Source organism: Triturus cristatus, chromosome 2_1, assembly GCF_964204655.1.
Source record: "Triturus cristatus chromosome 2_1, aTriCri1.1, whole genome shotgun sequence".
Taxonomy (NCBI): domain Eukaryota; kingdom Metazoa; phylum Chordata; class Amphibia; order Caudata; family Salamandridae; genus Triturus; species Triturus cristatus.
Window position 1 is genome coordinate 504242634 of NC_140581.1, and position 18925 is coordinate 504261558.

Sequence of the window (18925 nt, forward strand, 5' to 3'; positions counted from 1 at the left end):
TTCATACAGTCCGGTGGAAGGTTAAGATAACCGAACTCTCGGACTTCAGGAGCCAGATCGCTAGATTAAGTTGACCTGGATAGGGGTGCCTTATTTCTCCATGGTTCTGCGTTCGCAATGTTGGGGAGAGATGTAGTTTTTGGTGTGGAACTACCGAGAGTTCCAGTAGTGTTGTGAACCACTGTTGCCGTGCCCATGTGGGAGCTACCAGGATTATCCTGAGAGACTGTTGTCTGAGATTGCGTACTACTAGGGAAATCAGTGGGAGTGGTGGAAAAGCGTACGCAAATCTGCCTGACCAGTTCATCCATATCGCATTGCCTTTGGACAACGGGTGTGGAAACCTGGCGGCGAAGGTTGGGCATTTTGCATTTGCGTGTGGCAAACAGATCTATGTCTGGTTGACCCCACATTTGGAAAAAAGGTTGAAGAACTTGGGGATGAAGTTCCCATTCGTGTATCTGCTGTGTCTGTCGACTTATCAGATCCACAATCTGATTGTGAACTCCTGGAAGATGTTCTGCCAGAATGGCCCATCTCCAAATGTTCTGCGCCAGCTGAGACAGCTGCAAAGAATGTGTGCCTCCTTGTTTTTGTATGTAAGTACATGGCTGTCATGTTGTCCGTCCGGACTAGGACAGTCTTGTGATGTAGATGTACTTGGAATGATTTTACTGCTAGAAAGATTGCCAGTAATTCTAGGTGATTGATGTGGAACACTTTCCGTTGAGTGGTCCATTTGCCTTGAATTGTGTGGTTTAGGAGATGGACTCCCCAGCCGGTGAGTGATGCGTCTGCTGTTAGCACTATCTGTGGAACCGGCTCTAGGAACGGCCGCCCTTTGGAAAGGTTTTGTGTGTTCCACCACTGCAGAGAGCGATGTGTGCGGTTGTCTACCAACACCAGATCCGTAAGTTTTCCTTGCGCCTGGTTCCACTGACGGGCTAGACATTCTTGTAAGGGGCGCATCTGAAGTCTTGCATGAGGTACGATAAAAATGCAAGAGGCCATCATTCCTATGCAGTGGCGTAACGAAAGTTTAAGGGGCCCCCCTGCAATGTACACAGAGGGGCTCCCACTCCGGATTTAATACAGAGCACTCAGGTTTAATTACTGTGCTGAGGGGGCCCCCTGCAGCTTGGGGGCCCCCCGCACCACGGGGGATGCAGGGGCCGGTGTTACGCCCCTGCTCCTATGAGTTGCATGAATACCCTTGCTGGGAGGGAATGCGGTGGCTGAAATTTGGTAATTAGTGTTTGTATACTGGTTATCCTGGCTGGATTGGGATGTGCCAGAGCTTTGAAGGTGTCCAGTGTGACCCCTTGATACTGATGTATGTGGAAGGGTTAAGATGTGACTTGGTGTAGTTTATTGTGAATCCCAAGTCGTGTAGCAGCTGGATGGTTTCATGAGTGTGATGACCCACTGGTTGAATGACTTGGCTTTTATCAGCCAGTCGTCGAGGTATGGAAAGACATGGTTTTGTTGTATTCTCAAGTGAGCTGCTACTACTGCAGGGCACTTTGTGAACACCCGGAGTGCGGTGGTCACCCCGAATGGAAGGACTTTGAACTGATAGTGTTGTCCATCCAGTATGAATCTTAGATATTTCCTGTGAGCAGGGTGTATGGGAATGTGGAAGTAGGCGTCCTTGAGAACTAGTGTGGCAAGGAAGTCGCCTTGTTGAAGTAGTGGGAGGACCTGTTGAAGAGTGATCATGTGAAAATGATCTGACTGTATGTAGAGATTGAGGGGTCTGAGGTCGAGTATTGACCTTAGGGTGCCGTCCTTTTTGGGGATTAGGAAATACAGCGAGTACACCCCTGTTCCTAGATGCTGTAAGGGAAGTAGTTCAATTGCCTGTTTTTGAAGCAGTGAGAGAACCTCTTGTTTTAAGAGGTGAGATGTTCTGTGGACATTGGACGTTGTTTGGGTGGTATGGGAGTGGGGTTGCTGTAAGTTCCAGGCAGTAACCATACTGGACAATTTGTCTTACCCACTTGTCTGTAGTGATGGAATTCCAGACAGGAAGAACTGCGATAGTCTCCCTCTGACCCGGGTGGAATGGTCCGGGGGAGCGGAGGGAAGTCACTGTTTATTAGTGGGAGAGGAGCGAATGTTGTTGTTACCTCGGCCTCTCCCTTTGTTATTTCCCCTGTATCCACCTCTAAAATATCCTCTGTTAGGGGATGTTTGCATGGTGTTTTTCTAGGAAGAAGAGGTTGGTGTCTGTTCCGATATTTTTGGATGCTCGTCTATAGAAGGAGCGACGAAAGGAACCACGTGTGGATGGAGACTAATGCCCCCATGGAGTTAGCAGTCTCCGTGTCCTTTTTCATTTTTTCTAGAGTGGTGTTTACAGCCGGTCCAAAAGGTTGTTTTTGATTGAAAGGCTGATTGAGGATAGTTGTCTGTACCTCCTGTCTGAAGCCTGAAATTCGTAACCAGGCATGTCGTCTGAGTAACACAGTGTTAATAGCCCTAGAGGCTGTGTCAGCTGCATCAAGGGCACACTTAATTGATGCATTGGTTATTAATTTGCCCTCCTGGATTAAATCAATTGCCTTGTTTTTATATTGGTCAGGTAAATGTTGTAATAGGGTTTCCAGTTGGTCATAGTGAGCCCTATCGTACCTAGCAAGTAATGCCTGTGTGTTGGCTATCCACCAGTGATTAGCTGCATGGGCAGCAACTCTCTTGCCGGAGGCATCTAACAACTTAGACTCTTTATCCAGAGGTGGCCCATTACCGGAGGTCTAAGAGTTGGCACGTTTTCTAGCATTAGTTACCACTAGTGAGTCTAAAGGTAGTTGAACCTTTATGTAAGTGGCATCATCGGGAGCGGGTTTATATTTTTTGTCCTTGAATATGTCTGGGGCATGTTTAATGACACCCTTTAGAATTGGCAGGGTTTGTAAAGTCTTTTGTGACTGTTCAAAGGTGTCTAGAAGAAAGTCCTCGTCTGCAGGGTCAGAATGCATCTGAACACCATGGTAGAGAGCAGCTCTATTTACAAGCTGACTAATGCCAATATTGTCATCTGGGGAGATGGCTTTGTTGGATATGCGTGGGGATCAGAGAGGTCTGGAGGATGTATTGGATCATCATAATCATCCTTTGGTACGTCTGTGTCTTCGTCAGGGTCAGTGAAAGGGTCATTGTTGCCTTCCCCCCACCCCTAAATCATCATCATCCTGTGGTGAGTGTGGTGGAAGTTCTGGAGAATGTGGAGAGACCGGCTTAGGAGGAAAAACAGGAGAAGAGGAGAGGAGACTGGGCTGACCAAATATTCATATGCGGATGACACCCAGCTTATTTTCTCTCTATCTTCTAAAGAGACTTCGAAGAGGTCATCTCTCCAGTTGGGGCTAAAATAAATAGCTGACTGGATGCACGCTAACAAGTTGAAATTAAATGGTGGGAAAACGGAACTCCTCCTTTTCGGTGGCAACAAAACTCTGGGGCCCCCAACACTGGCCTCCTCAAATGGGTGATCTCCCCCTCCCTTCACAATCGTCTTGTAATCTCGACATAATCATTGACGACCAGCTGTCTATGAAGCAGCAAGTGGTTAAGGTCGCCTCTACCTGTTTTACTATTTTAAAATGGCTCAGAAAAATTCTCTGGATGCTTCCACCCTCCACGCAAAAAAAAGTCATCCAGGCTTTGATCGTGTCCAGACTGGACGTATCTGGGCGCAAGTAAGGAGGTGCTTCGAAAGCTGCAGGTGGTCCAGAACTCCGCAGCCAGACTTCTATGCCAACTACCCAGAATGGCCTCTACTACAGGCCCACTCCGTGACCTTCACTGGTTGAGGATGGATAATCGTGCTAAATTTAAAGCCCTCCGTTACATGCATAGGATTAAGATGAGCTTAGCACCACACTATCTTGGTGCCTTGATGCATCCTTACCTCCCTTCACGTCTCCTACGATCTTCCAATCAGTTAAAATTCCAAATTCCCAGGATCAAACGAGCTCGAATGGGCGGCCGTTCCTTTGCCTATCTAGCTCCTTCCCTATGGAACCCACTCCCATTTTTTCATAATTAGAGCTTTGGCTCTTGTCTCCTTGTAGTGCGTGTCCCTAGGCGCTGGGAAACCTCCGGGTAGCTGTGCGCCTTATAAATAAATTTAAAAAAAAAAAAAAAAGGAGGGTCGTATAGGTGAAGTGGCACAGTCTTTCCTCTTTACAGGCACTGCAGGAGTGTCTGGTGTGTCCAGCTTCCTCTTTTTGTGTGGAACAGCAGCCACATGTCCTGTTTTGGGGTCTATGTGGAGATTTTTTTGTTTTGGATCGATAGGATCCGGTCGAAAAAGTTCTTCCTCTTCGGTAACCGCTTTCGGCGCCGATTTGTTCGTGTCCGAGCAGGGTTTGGATTTCTGCTCCGAGGCCTTGGGAGGTGGTTTGGAGTCCTTCGGCTTGGCTGTGAAGGCGGAAATCTTTTTCGGTTCCGAAAGCTTTGGTTTCGGGTCCGATGACTTTCCTTTCGGCGTGGAAGTGGTCAGTGCCGACGTCTTTTTGGGAGTAGGCTGCGCTGCAGTCTTCGGTGCCGAAGGCGCCTGCGGGACACTGAGATGCGTTTTGCTCGGTCCCGAGCTACCGGAAGGCTTGTCCCTTATCTTCGGAGCCGAGCCCGGGGGCGGGGCTTCTGAAGCTTGTTTTTTAGTCACGACTGGGGCCAACAGGCGAAGTCTTGACCGGGGCCTTCTTTTTTCGGGTGGAGTTGGGGTAGGGGCAATCGTACTCACTCGTTGACCAGGAGTGATGTGGTCGTCTAAGTCGTCTGCTTCGGACACGATTTCCAGGTCCTCAGAATCCTCCTCCGGGACATCGGGGCCTTCATCGAAGATGTCCACCGGTACCAGAGCTGCTCGCTGCGCCATGATGTGTCGTCTGGCCCGGCGATCACAGATGGTCTTTTTAGATGTAAAAGAGGCACAGGCCTGGCAATTGTTCTCGTCGTGCTCAGGTGAGAGACACTGGTTACAGACCTTGTGGTGTTCACTGTGTGGGAATTTAGCTCCACACTGGGGGCATTTTTTAAATGGAGTCCTTTCCATTAGCTGTAGGCCCAAACGGCGTCGATAGGCCCAGCAGCCCGGGTCGACGACGGGAATCGAGTAGTTGTGGTGCGCGTCGAAGATCACGCGATCGAAAACAATACCGTCGAGTTTTAGATAGTTTGCGCGTCAAAAAGGTTTGGAGATTATGGTGCCGAACCGGAGCGCATAAGTTACATCCGAACCCGATTGCGGAAAAAAACAATCGGAGGATGGAGTCGATGCCCATGTGCACTATCGTCCAAGGGAGGAGTTACCTATCTCGTGACTACAAAAGACTCTTCCAAGACAACAACAAAGTGCAAGCATCTGAGCCCAACACCAGATGGCGATCTATGCACAGTGTACAATCTGTAGCTCATATGCCTCGAACTATACAGTTGTATCTTGTTAGCACCAACGCAATCTGTTGTTCACTCCGCCATCTAAGGTTTCACACGCTTAACTAAGCACTGTAAATATAAAAGGCAAGTGGATACCACAGTTTACTCTCCCCACAACCAACTTATACTTTACCCTCCTACCCACACCCTGAATGCCTTACAAAGGCAAACTCTCGCTCCACTGCATATGCTATAACCATTTCATATACAAATGCATTAACCCCTAGCCAAACTGTAGTGGTATCATCAACTTCCCCCACAGTCCCACAAAGCCTTCTGCACCCATTAATGGTAGCTGTGATGTGGATCCCGGGCCTACCCAAGCCCAGCCACTCTGCTCCATCGTCACAACCTCTCATTCATTCATTCCCATTCCCCTGACAACTCCTATTCTGCTCCAGGTGTAGGTCACCATGGACCTAACCTCACCTAAACCTCTCTTCCATAAAAATATATTTACATATCATTCTATGTCATGGGTGTGCTCTTTAAAGCACAGTGAAAAACAGCTGAGATGAACAGCACTGACCGACATAAGTGAGACACAAAACAATATATGAAATATATGCTCCAACCTACCACCAAAACCGTAGTTCACCTAATCTGCATTGACTAATATTGTACACAGCATTTCAGGCATCACTTCTCAAATCAAAGCTCTGTAAAAAAAAAGATATTTTTTAAATTGTGCAATGCAGTTTACTTACTTTATAGACCTGAGAAGCACAGGAGTTTGAGCCTAGCCTTCCGTGTGTAAAATATCGATTAAACCCTTTTTCTCGGACTTCAATATAAAGCGCTACTGATGAACCAAGAGCAGTATTAATCCCTTTAAGATGGAGTTGCTCCTCACTGGATCTGGTCAACATGTAAAGTTAATATAAAATATCATTATAGAATCAAATGTGAAGCAAATTAGGCCTCACAATAAGATATGACTGAAAAGTACTATAGTGAAAACCATGAAGGTTAAAGGCATTACAGAAAGCAACAAAAATGGCAAGAAGTTAGTTTTTGGTCATAAAAAAGCATGAAGCTCAGTTTAAAATGCAATATATGCGATAGCAGATCAAAGTATATTTCAATGCAATGAATATGTCAGGAATCAGAGATCAGACAGAATCGGCCCCTAAAGGTCAGGGGAGAGTGCTCATTCTATAGGGTGCAATACAATACAATTATGTGCAAAGGTCTGGAAGTCCCACCCAATCAGACTAAAGCAAGAATGATACAATTTAAAAATGCCATTTGTCAACATCATCCCTAAGATCATATAATGTAGTTCCCATCCTTGTAGCCTTAAAGTTCTAACAAAAAGCTACAAATAAAGGTTAGGTGGTCATGAGATTCACATCATGGTCCCATTAGGTGACAAAAACATTCACTATGTCAACATAGCCTGAAAATGAACCTCAAGAATGAAGCATCACGTTGTACATGATAGAATGACGAGTTTCAAAACATTGTTTACAAAATATTCACTGTACACTGAATGAAAGGTGAAGAAAGGACAAAGATGACTGTGTGTAAGGGAAGAGATGGCGACAATGAAAATAAACAGCTTCTCCGCAGAATATCTTGAATTCATTGTCTGTTTCTCACACCATGTTAATACAATTAGGGATTTTCATTACAACCGGTATACCAGTATCATAGTCCCATGAAGGCCCCATAAAGACTGGGTTGCACTCCCCTGCAAGCGGGAGGACAGGATTAGGTGGAACCATTTTGCAGACGGACACATCCACTACTGGTCAAACATTCCTCACCCCAGGACCAAACTGTCGTAAATCCCCATGTCCATCTCTCTTCTATTAATGTATATTTTACATAGCTTGTGATGCAGCATTCTGTCACTTTAGCCACTCTAAATATCTGCTGTCATTGGCAGTGCTTTTAATGGCACTTGTGAGTCCTGACAAATTATGTAAAATATACATCTTTTGCCATCAGGGGCTACCTCTTAATGCCCCTTGTCTAACACCCCTCTTCAGCTCCATGCTTCCTACACCCTGGCCAACTTATTTAGTGCATTGAGCTTCAGGCCATAGGTCTACTATTTTAAGCACTTTTACAACTGGTTTTTTTGTATATACAGATAGGCTTGTATACTACATTAAAGGATTGTGGGCGATTTAGAACAATCACATTTACGTGAAGATTTTGTTTTTATTGGGGTTGCAAATAAAAGGTAGACAGATTTTTAAAGCAATTTTAGAACAGGAGTATTTATCCGTTCATCTATTTATACTTAGCCACCCGTGTAGTCATTCATTTACTCATCCATCCACCCACCCTTTTATGCATTCATCTATCTTACCTACCCTTGTATCCACCCACCCCTCTTGTGTCCATAGATGTGTGCTCTCATACCAGTCCATTAACCAGCCCACCCACTGTTGTGTACATGTACAGCCATCTATCCATTTCACCCACCCATCCATGGGTCACTGAATGCGTATGGCCATGTGTCTAATGTATGTGTACTTGTAAGTTTTACCTGTTTGTGTGCATCTGTGACTTTGCTTATTCTGTATACATAGATGCCCGAATGTGTGTTCGGTTTGCACTTTCAAAAGTCTTACAAAATATTTATTTATTACCAAATAAAACAAAAAACACACACCTGAAACAAGCGAGATCTGTAAGCTTCCTCAATACTTGTATGTCAACCCCTGTATGACTTGCCATGTTGCACGTTGATCCTGGAAGAGAATAGACAAAAATAGGTGTGTCCCTCTGCAGGAGGCAGCTGTGGGATCACCGCCCAGATCTCCTCTCTGATACTGCCTCTTAGGGCCCCAAATAGAGCTATGGTCCCGCTTACCTGCAAAAGGTGGCTTCCAGGGATTTACAGGCCCTCAGGTGGCTGGCTACACTCATCTGTAATCTCACTAATCTGTAATCTCACCCAAGGTAGGATTGGTAGCAGTCACTTGTTGCACAGGGAGAGGGAACAGCAATGCGAGCGCCCATGGTTGGGGGTACTGAAGGTATCCGGCGTTTTCCATCCCCTACTGCACTTTAACAGTGACGTTTCTTTTGGATTTCTCCAAGGGAGGAGAGTCCTATAGTACCTTGGCTTCATGTTGGGACTGGATGAACCAGTGGGATAATCTAAAAGGACTATAGACACTGGGAGCTACCGGTCTCTTTGCGTCCACTGCGGCATCACCTTGTCACAGATTCATTAGTTCTTACAATGTATTCAGCTGCGATGCCATCCCCAACGGAGGGTGCCCTCCGCTTCCACCTCCAGGATCAGCAGGAGCGGAAAGCTGATCTCAAGCAAGATATGAACGTGGCGAGAAAGACCTTTTCTGAAGCGCTGGCGACTTAGAGGAAAGGTGTTGACCAAACCAGCGGAAAGCCAGTAGGAAAGAGGAGGCGAGTTAAAGAAAATTCCAAGCCCTAGAGGCCACAGGGACTGGCCTTGTTGCCTCGATACAGCTACTCTTCACCCAGACCCTCAACCTCAATGGCAAGTGTGTGTGGACTGACTGAGCACCGAGAGTCGGCCCAATGTAACTAGGTGGGAATCTCCATGTAGACAGAGGAGGCTTTATTGAGGGGAGCGAGGAAGCTTTGTTTTCCGTGATAAGCTGATCTACTCCACAACCTTGCCTAAATCACCTTGATGAAGAGGAATGTGCTTCAACCGGTCACAGTAGCCCCACTTCCCAGACCACTGGACTTCCTATGCATCCCCCAGTTCCATATTGGACTGAGGCACTTCCATAACACTTCCGGTTTGTGTTGTTACTAGCTGCGGGATTTCGGATTGAAGATGTCCCTACTGACTTACAAAAAGCAGGAGGGGATGCTCCTGTGGATGATCTTCTAAGGGGGTGAAGACAGGCAGCACTCCCATCTATATGCTCAGTCCAAGGAGCATGGTGAGGACGGAAATGGTTATAGCTGGGAGGTGTGAAACTGTTCAGCAGATCCGCATGCATTATTTTCTGTACTAATGTACTCAGTTTGAGTGTCTCTCGTTTCTTCTCCTAAAAGGTGTAATTGCCCTACATCAGCGCAGATAGCCAGTTTGTGTTCCAGGCACAGATTGTTTTGGTTTGAAGGCGGTCAATCCAGGTTGATTGTCTGCAGTGAGATGTAGCCGTGTTACATGTGCAATTTTTGACATCTGTAGAAAAAATAAGCAGTAGAACACAGTCTAAGGCGATCATTTATACACCCAACAGACACACACCCAACCAAAAGACACCATAAAGTCAATACCTGCTCTCATAATCTCTGCTGCATTGCCATTATAGTTCCCAAGTGTCATAACCATGTGTTTGTCAGACACTTCAAATAAGTCCAGCCACAGCATGACATTTTTTGACCACAGAGTACATTCAGCAACAATGCTGATGTAATCAACCTCTGCTTGTTGACTTGAGAATGTGCACCAAAATAATGTTGGGTTGTGGGATCTGGTTTCATTAAGGAGGCATATCAGGGGATCAGTGTGTGTTGTGGTGGACTGGAGGAAGTATGCGTAGTGGTGTCCTCTTCTCCTGCAGTGAATGAAACCAGATTACTCTACATAGGAGTGCCGAGGTAACTGCAACAATCTGGTAACAAGCGAATTTATTCTTGCACATGGAGAAACATTCTTCCCACCACTGACGTATAACGTTGTGGAAAGGCTAGCTTAGCAGACAAATTTTTACAGGAGAAAAATGTGATAAGCCGACAACCCATTTATTTTCATGAGTGCCACCGTTTTTGAGCTGTGCACTCTTTTTTTTGCTCTAACACTCCACTGTACCTTTAAAGATTATCCACTGAATGGTTGTGACCACGTCCCCGCGGGTTCAGCGGATCTCTTGTACCTGGCCACGTTGTATTAGACTAATGATACTGCTGGTGTGCGCCTGCCCATCACGCGTGCAAGCATCACGACTTTACGTTGACGGAATGGCCATCTTTATTGGTACAAGTTGTTGACTGCCATCAACCGCATTAAAGAGATCGCGCGGTCCTCTTTATTGGTACACTTGCAGTATTGCTAATAAACCAGTAGAACGCAGCGACGGATTTGCATGATACAGAAGAGACTTCTCCTGTCTCTTGTCTGATGAGAGGTCGAAAAAGGAGCAGATTACTGTAAGAGGTACAAGTTTACCCTGCAAAGAGCAAAATAGGGACGTTTCTAATTGCAGTAGATATTATCCTCATCATTGAACTACAGAGATCGTATCGAGTAAATGAACTACTCTGCATTTTCTGGTGGCAGTTTCGTACCTTGTCTCCATAGATTTTCAGTCCACATTATCTTAGCTGAAAGAACGAATATTTTCATAGATCCGTTTTAGTGGGTTTGTTGTGTTTGCTTCTTATTTTAATTTTTGCACTAAATGACATGGTTGCAGGTAATGACATGACAGTAAAAATGCACGAATCACATTTTCTTGCAAGAGTCAAGGTAGTCACTGAGATGCCCAAGTTCTTTGCAAGGGCACAAGGCTGAAACGAATATATTGGGAATTATGTAACTTGGCTGACAATTATGGTAAGAACGTGAGAGTTGGCAGATTCCTTAACAAGAAATCAGTTTGTTAGGTGTACCAACATTCCAAAAGTAAAGAAAAAAGTGGGTTCCGGTGGGTAATGAAGGCAGGGCACAAGTCGTTAACAAAAGTGGGAGTCTACTCAAGTTAGGCAGTTTGCAAGTGACATTGTTCATGACATTTTATGACATCACAGCCTAAGTGGCATCCCTACCTATGACCTCACAGGAAGTGGCATCGCAACCTATCACCTCACAGTAAGTGACATCACAAAAAAGTGACATCGATCTTAAGACCTCTCATGTTTTGCAGGTCTATCATCAGTTCATTTTAGGGCACTACAATATTTAACAAATTAGATTTTGCATCAGGGTTGTGCCAAAAAGTGATGCAACCCTGACAAAACCTGGGCCTCAACTTTACATTTATTTGTTAAACCCTGCAACAAAGAAACATGGCAGCAAATCTGTTCTGCTTAATTGGTTGCAAAGTCTGCATTTAAAAATATCTTATGGAGTTAAGGCACCTGCTGCAGAGATCGTTGTGTGCCAACTAAATCTCAGGGAATAATAATGGTAAAATACATCTGGAGGTTAACGTATTTGTTGCAGAAATCTGTGTTTTGTCTACTCCCAGTTTTTAATCAAAGTAGCACAGTGTTAATATGTCTCCTGCAAAGTACACTATGTAACACACAGATGACAGATTTTTATTTTATGTTAGTGGGTTACTGCTTTTTACAAAGAGATACTTTTGTTACTTGCAGTTCATAAATTATAACCCTTCTAATAAGCACAGTGAGCTATGAAGGACTCTGCTCCTAAACCTTGTAACCCTCACGGTCTTAATGTAACACATCCTGGACATCGATTTACACACGATTTATTGTCAATGTATAATATTTACGTGTGATGTAAAGCATTCCAACACCCTGCAATGAAATGAGTAGCACTATAAAAGAAATAAAACAAAATAGTTATTTAAATTGCTATTGGTGTAAATTCCTGGACAGACCAACACATCTGACATTCTTACAGTGCATGCATAACTTACATACAAGGACTGAAGTCAAAAGTGTGCCTCTCTTAAGTACCTGTGAAGTGAGGAGCTGTGAGCCTTTGTTTCCCCTCCATAGCATCTAGGTGGGAGGCTCCCTATAGCTCCCTGCCAGGAGACTCCAACAAAATGAGGCCTAATGGCCCCTTAAAGTGAGCCTTTTTTATGAGCCCAGCTGAATCGGATCAGCCCACTCCCCTCCTGCAGGTTGCTAGGAACCAAAGCTGCTGTATGCGTATCGGCGGCTGAAAATTACACCGCGACAAGTTAAGCGTATTTCTGTGGGGACCAACTTCTTGGCATGGTAGACTGCGTCTACCCCGTGAAAAGACTGGGTAGGCGCCATCTACCCTTGACTTGTGCCCCGACTGTAGGTACCTGGTCAGCTTGCGTCCAAGATGGATGCTTGACTACAGAGAAGTGCCTTTACAGTTGGCCATCCTGCCTAGCTTTCCATTATCTCAAGTGGTAGCCGCTAGTGGTCTGGGCCTGATCCGCTTGAGGGCAGTATTCTGCAGATTGCTGTTCTCGGTGGTACCATGCTCAGTAGACACCAATATGGAATTGGGGAGGGGGAACCTGCAAGTGGCACTGCCATCAGGTCATAGCTGCTTATGCACTCTACTGGGCATTTTGTGTTCGCTATACTCCAGTGTGACAGCTCCTGACCCACGATCTTGACGCCCCACCATTCTGTTCCTCTGTATGCAGCATTTTGTGCTTGGCATCCCAGCTTCCACCGCTGGCACCAGCGGACAGAGTGGAGGTCCATTACAGTTCATCTGGTGGTACCTTCCCACACACTCTTGCCTGTCTGCTAGGATTGCTTTTCTGGGTACATCCATTTCCCCTGAAAATGTTGTTCGACATTGTTTACTAGGCTACTGAAGGATAGTCTGGTGGCTAATGCTGAGCTGGCTGCGAAGAAGGAATTTGTCTGCCCTACATCGGACTATTTGATACCTGGTTATCCTGTGCGGCCCGACCGCTTCCCCCATTATTGCGGGACTGTACTGTTCCATTATAGGAAAGACTGACCCTAAACAAGAGAAATAGGTATTTGATACTAAAAAAAGGATACCAAGTCTGATGATGACACTCCTGTGACCCCAAGAGTCTACCTTTTCTGTATCAGGTGTTGGCAGGGACATGAAGCTAGAAAGCAATCCACAAAAATTGACTCAAGTCACCATGATAAAATGACTGACAGGCTGGATAAACATGAATTATCCAAATACAATGAAACTACACTTTACACAATCAATCAATCAGGGATTTGTAAAGCGCACTACTCACCCACGAGGGTCTCAAGGCACTGAGGGGGGGGAGGGAGGGGGTGATTTGAGCAGCTGCATCTCCTCCTAAGATCCAGGTCTTGAGGCTCTTCCTGAAAGCCTTCAGTGTGGGGTATGTCTGATGCTGAGGGGGGGAGTTAATTCCAGGACTTGGCTGCGATGTAGGAGAAGGCTCTGCCTCTCCCGTTCTGACTCTGCAGATGCGTGGGATTTCGGCCAGGGCAAGGTAGGCAGAGCGGAGGTTTCTCTTGGGTGCGTCGAAGGATATTCTTTTGTTGATGTATTGGATTCCGGTGTTGTGGAGGGATTTGTAGGTGTGAGTGAGCAGCTTGAATGTCTGTCTTTTCGACAGGATGCCAGTTGAGATCTCGTAGGTGTTGGGTGATGTGGTCTTTTCGTGGGATGCCGAGGACAAGTCTGGCAGCAGCGTTCTGGATGGTTTGGAGTTTGAGGAGTAGAGATCTGTTGATTCCAACGTAGAGGGCATTTCAGTAGTACAGTCTGCTGGTTAGGAGTGTGTGGGTGACGGTCTTTCTGGATTTGTGGGAGGACCCATTTAAAGGTCTTGCGGAGGATGCGCAGGGTGTTGAAGCACGTGATAAGGCTTTGACCTATAGGTTCATGGTGAGGAAGAAGTCTACTATGACGCCGAGGTTGCAGGCGTGGTCTGTGGGTGTTGGAGGGTTGCCGAGGGCGGTGGGCCACCAGGTGTTGTCCCATGCGAAGTGGGTGGATCCGAAGACGAGCACTTCCGTTTTCTCAGAGTTCAGCTTCAGGCAGCTGCTGCTCATCCATGATGAGCCAGCTTTCATTCCTTCCTGGAAACAGTCTTGTGGTGTCTGGTTCCTTGGTGAGGGAAAGGATGAGCTGGGTGATGTCGGCGTAGGATACAATGCGGAGTCCGTGGCGAGGTTGGCCATGTAGATGTTGAAGAGTGTTGGGCTGAATGAGGATCCTTGGGGTACTCCGCAGCTGATCTCTGTGGGTTCGGAGAGGAAGGGCAGGAGTCTGATTCTTTGAGTTTGGCCAGTGAGGAAGGAGCAGATCCAGTCAAGGGCAGTGCCCTGTATGCCGGCGTCGTGGAGTCTGGCAGTTAGTGTGCGGTGGGAGACGGTGTCGAAGGCTGCTGAGAGGTCTAGTAGGATGAGGGCAGCCGTATGGCTTAGGTCGAGGAAGGTGCGGATGTCATTTGTGACGGCCAAGAGGGTGGTCTCGGTGGTGTTTGGTGCAGAATCTGGATTGGGAGGGAAGTTCGTGAGCTGGTTGTTGACGATCTTCTTGGTGACTTTGGCCGCGAAGGGGAAGAGATAGATGGGTCTGGTAACTTACGCGATTAAAGTTAGGCATTTAGGCCTTGAAAGAACGCTTTAGGCACAACATCCAGATTTTTTTATCTGCCACAATTCCAACATGAGGAAACCAGAACTATTGATCATTCTCATTATAGATCGCCATACTCCAAAATGCTGGAGTATTGAAAGAGCATATTGCTCTCTGTATTACAGGCCGCCACCTGGGGCTCATCATTGCTTGGTTTCACATTAAAAAAAATGTTAATAAAAAAAGTGAGTGACATTTTATAACAAACATACACGGCATTCATCTCTTCCTCACCTGTAACCATGACAAGCTAACTACAGCATAGCTTTAGCAGCATACAGCGAAACAAAAGACAAATAGCACTGTATTATGATTAGAACCGTAACCAGAGATTCACCCCCCTTGGTTTTACAATAGCGATAAAGCTTCAGAAGTGGCTTGCCTTCTTGCAGGTTCAAAGCCTGTTCATCTATAGACCTGCCAGGCAGCCCAAGACATGGTCCAGTCCTCTCACCCACATCTCGAGTGACCCAGAAGAAACACTCTTCCACTCCCTCGTAATCTCCCGCTTAGCCACTAATGGACCCCTATGTAGAAAGGCAGCTTTGTACCTGTTGGAATCCAGATACACCATAATATAGAGCAGTGTCGGTTTGGTATTCAGATTTAAGGGCCATCCTAGCACCTCTCCCAAGGTGGTCAGCACCCCGTTCCAGAATCGATGCATCACCAAAAAGAAACAACTGGTGGGAAAGAAGTCTCCAACATCCCACCCACACCGTAAGAAATCAAGGGAGGGGATTTTCCCAACACACCAAAGCTTACAGTGGGTAATGCGGACCATATAAATTAATCATAACTGTATTATTCGAAATTGTGAGAGAAGTGCCACCATTTTAGGGGCCCGTTCTTGCAGCTCCCCAGTCCTCATCCGTTAGCTCACCTACATCTTTTTTCCATGTTGACTTCAGCAAGTCAAAAGGTATGAGGTGCACTAGCCATGAGGGAGAGATCAGCAAAATCTGCTTTCAGCCCCTTTCTCTCGTCAGAAGTCGAGCCTGGAGGGGGGAAAAGGGGAGAGAGGACCAAAAGGACCTCTTTGCACATACCGGCTGTTGTGCTTGATATGGTCTTTCTACTTGCTGACAACTTCGCTTTTATTAAAAAAAAGATTTTGAGAAAAGTAAAGGAGGATTAGAGTAGAAATAGCAGTTTTCTCCATGAGTGCACCTGCATGGTTGTCACCATTCAAACACTAATGCTTTGTAAAATTGCCTGTTTGCTTGCAAAGTATTTCAACCAAAGCAGTTCAGCCATATCAAAATAAGATCAACTTCACACCCGGCCTTTGGTAAGCATATACCTTCATAACTTAACATTAAAAGAAAATCTGAAATCCTTCAGGACTTTGCCCTTTATCATAACGGCACGTTAAAACAGAAAATGTGCTGTGCAGAGAGTATGGAGGACTTAAGACCACACAAAAATGCATCAAATAATTATTGAATATTTATTGAATGAATACGCAAATTAATCAAGTACCAATACAAAGATTATACCAAACTGGTTGCTACAATAAATACAGCAAAGGTTTTTAAATAATTTGTTTAGTGTTTAGGACTTCTCTGCCTCCCGAGAGCATTACTCAAGGACTTTTGTTTTTTTGCTCAGTGACATGACTGAAGAGCAACTGCAAATAGATCAAGGACTTCCACTCACTGATAAACAATAATGGACCCTCCCCTTCCACCAGGAATGACTTTCACAAAACAGTGCAGTGGTGACAAGACACTGCTTCAAGAAGCTGAATGTAGGAGTTGGTCAAATGTCCATCTCTCAGCAAAGGGAGGGGAAAAAAAGGTTGGAAAAAGGGTCAAAAAGACTTTGGCAAAACCAATAAGCAGAAAAGGTGGACAGCACATTCAAAGTCAGGGGTGGATATAGTGCTGGCAGCTTAAGGCATTCAGAGGGCCACGCTTTTAGAAGGTGAAGACTTCATTCAATGTAAGTCTGTGGCTGTATTGCTGTTTTAGAAGAAACAAAAGTTGAGCCACTAATGTTAAGCTTCTAAAGTGGGTGTGATGGTGGCCAACATACAAATATGAATTATATGACCATGGGAACTGGATAAACTGAACACATGCCACAAACCCTTCTTTGCACATCGCAGACTACTGCCCCAGAAACCCTGTTCAACATTGCACATTATAAATATGGAAATGAACAAGTGTAAGGTGATAAATTACTATGGTTATTAATGAAGGATATTTATTTTACAGAAACCCTGAAAACTATACTTTGTTGATTTTTTTTTTGATCTTTTGATTGGTGTTTTTTTTTTTTTTTTTTAAGTCCCCCTAGCAGCAAGATAGCATAAATTAGACCCAACTAAGTAGTGTCATGCCACATTTAACCATGTTAACTGCAATTTCAGGCTGGAAGGGAACCACTAATTAGACCTGAAGATGGTCTTCCATATTTGCAATTCTAGCAGTCACTAAATCCCACGCTGCACATAGCATCCAAAACACTTTTCAAACTAGACCAATACAATGCAATTTAACCAAGCAACTTTTAAACAACTGTTCTTTTTATGGATATAAAACTTACATAAAGCTTCCCAACGGTATGATGCTCAAATCTATTCAATGTAGCAGAGTAGAACATAATTACCACTTGTTAGTTCTCAAGATGAAAAGACTATAATGGTTAAATCACTAACAAGATACTGCAATTGTACATATATACACGCAGGAGTAGAAAAGTACATTAGCATTTAAAAAAAAACCTAGATTTTTCAATGTACATAAGATACAAAAATACAATTCTAAAATGCATATTTATTTAAAATGGAGGTGGTAAAAACACTATTTTGACTTAAAGATAAAACGTAAAAAAAAAGTTATTATATTTTACATTGTTTGCCAGAGTAATAACGCTGGTCATATTAGGTCCTATTTTTGAAGCTGACCCCGGCATGCTACTAAATCGCTTTTTTTAATTGTAAAACAGAAGACAATTTTTAGCCATGTCACTATATGGTAACAGAGTTAAGATGTTCCGGAGGTTCCAATCAGCTTCTTGGTCATGCTAATAACACCAGGCTCAGAGGAAAGCTGTACCGAACTCTGTGCGTCCCTGATAGTCGATGAATTTGCCAAATAGGACACGAAAGGTATTGAAAGAGCAACATTCAATATACCAAAAGGTATTGTAGTCCGAGACAAGAATTTATGCTTGAATTAGTCAAGCAGATAAGACCCAGTTTCCGCAAAAATAAACCAATGCACATTTTAAGTTCCAAACCACCAATGGAAGATAAAAGAAGCAACAATTGTTCTGTAAAAGTTGATGTGTTGCTGAAATGGTTCAAATGAGGATTTGACTCAGCGGTGAGATGAGAGATCAAATGTATTTTCATTTCCAACGGCGAAAAACACTGTTCTTTTATACTTTATTGCTGTCGTAATCACTGACCATCCTTTTAATGTGGGCGAGCTTGTTCTTCAATTCTTTGCAGCGTTTCTTTCTGTTCAGATAGTCTGCAGACTAAGGACAATAAGAACAACTCATCAGTAAAAGTCACACACTGCAATGTGTAAGCAACAATAACATGAACCACACACAATTTATAGGTCAGCTGCAAATGACAAGACATGATTAACATTACACCACACATCCATTCCTAAACTGACACTCTAATCAAACATATCTAACTAAATATACAGGAGGCACATTTCAGCCTTTCGAAGCGATCATAACTTAAAGAAACATCTTCATAGCGAGAGTGCTTCGCTATAATATTTTTGGTATATAGGAAAAGTATTAAAAACAATTCGGATGCCTCGCTTTTTGAAAAGTATTTTAAAACAATCGATACCTCACTTTTTGATGAATTTCCCCCCCTGGAGCTCCTGCACAATTGTCCATTACATCTTCTAACATTGAAAACGGTGTTTCTGGTTGCAATAATATCAGCACCAAAGAATCCACACTTGTTAATGAAGGAGAGTGCCAGGTGCACCAAGAAATGATTGATTAGAGGCACATTTTTGGCTTGCATTCTTAGCTCCCGTCACACGGTGGCATTATACCACAAGATGCACACAGAGCACTAGGGTGGGGATCGTGCATGCGAGAAGAAGCGCTGTGACGCTTCTTTACGTCTCCTGTGTTTCATGTAGAGATCGGATAACTCTGGGAGATGATGGATTTTTTAAACCAGTCTTCAGTCAAAACCCAAGACTGCAGCCTCCACTGACGCGATGAACATGCTTCCAGTGGCGGCTGGTG

General features: G+C 44.7%; 1 protein-coding gene across 5 annotated transcripts in view; it reads right to left on the reverse strand.

The window, feature by feature from the left end:
* Nucleotides 1-16128: 16128 nt before the first annotated feature.
* The window catches only part of OCLN (occludin), a 152460-nt gene continuing 149663 nt past the window's right edge, over nucleotides 16129-18925 (reverse strand). For all 5 annotated transcript variants that reach the window (XM_085632376.1, XM_085632375.1, XM_085632379.1 and 2 more), the window contains exon 9: nucleotides 16129-18181. In XM_085632376.1, the coding sequence (XP_085488502.1) occupies nucleotides 18080-18181 (102 nt within the window). In that variant the 3' untranslated portion in view covers nucleotides 16129-18079. The remainder of the gene's footprint in view (nucleotides 18182-18925) is intronic.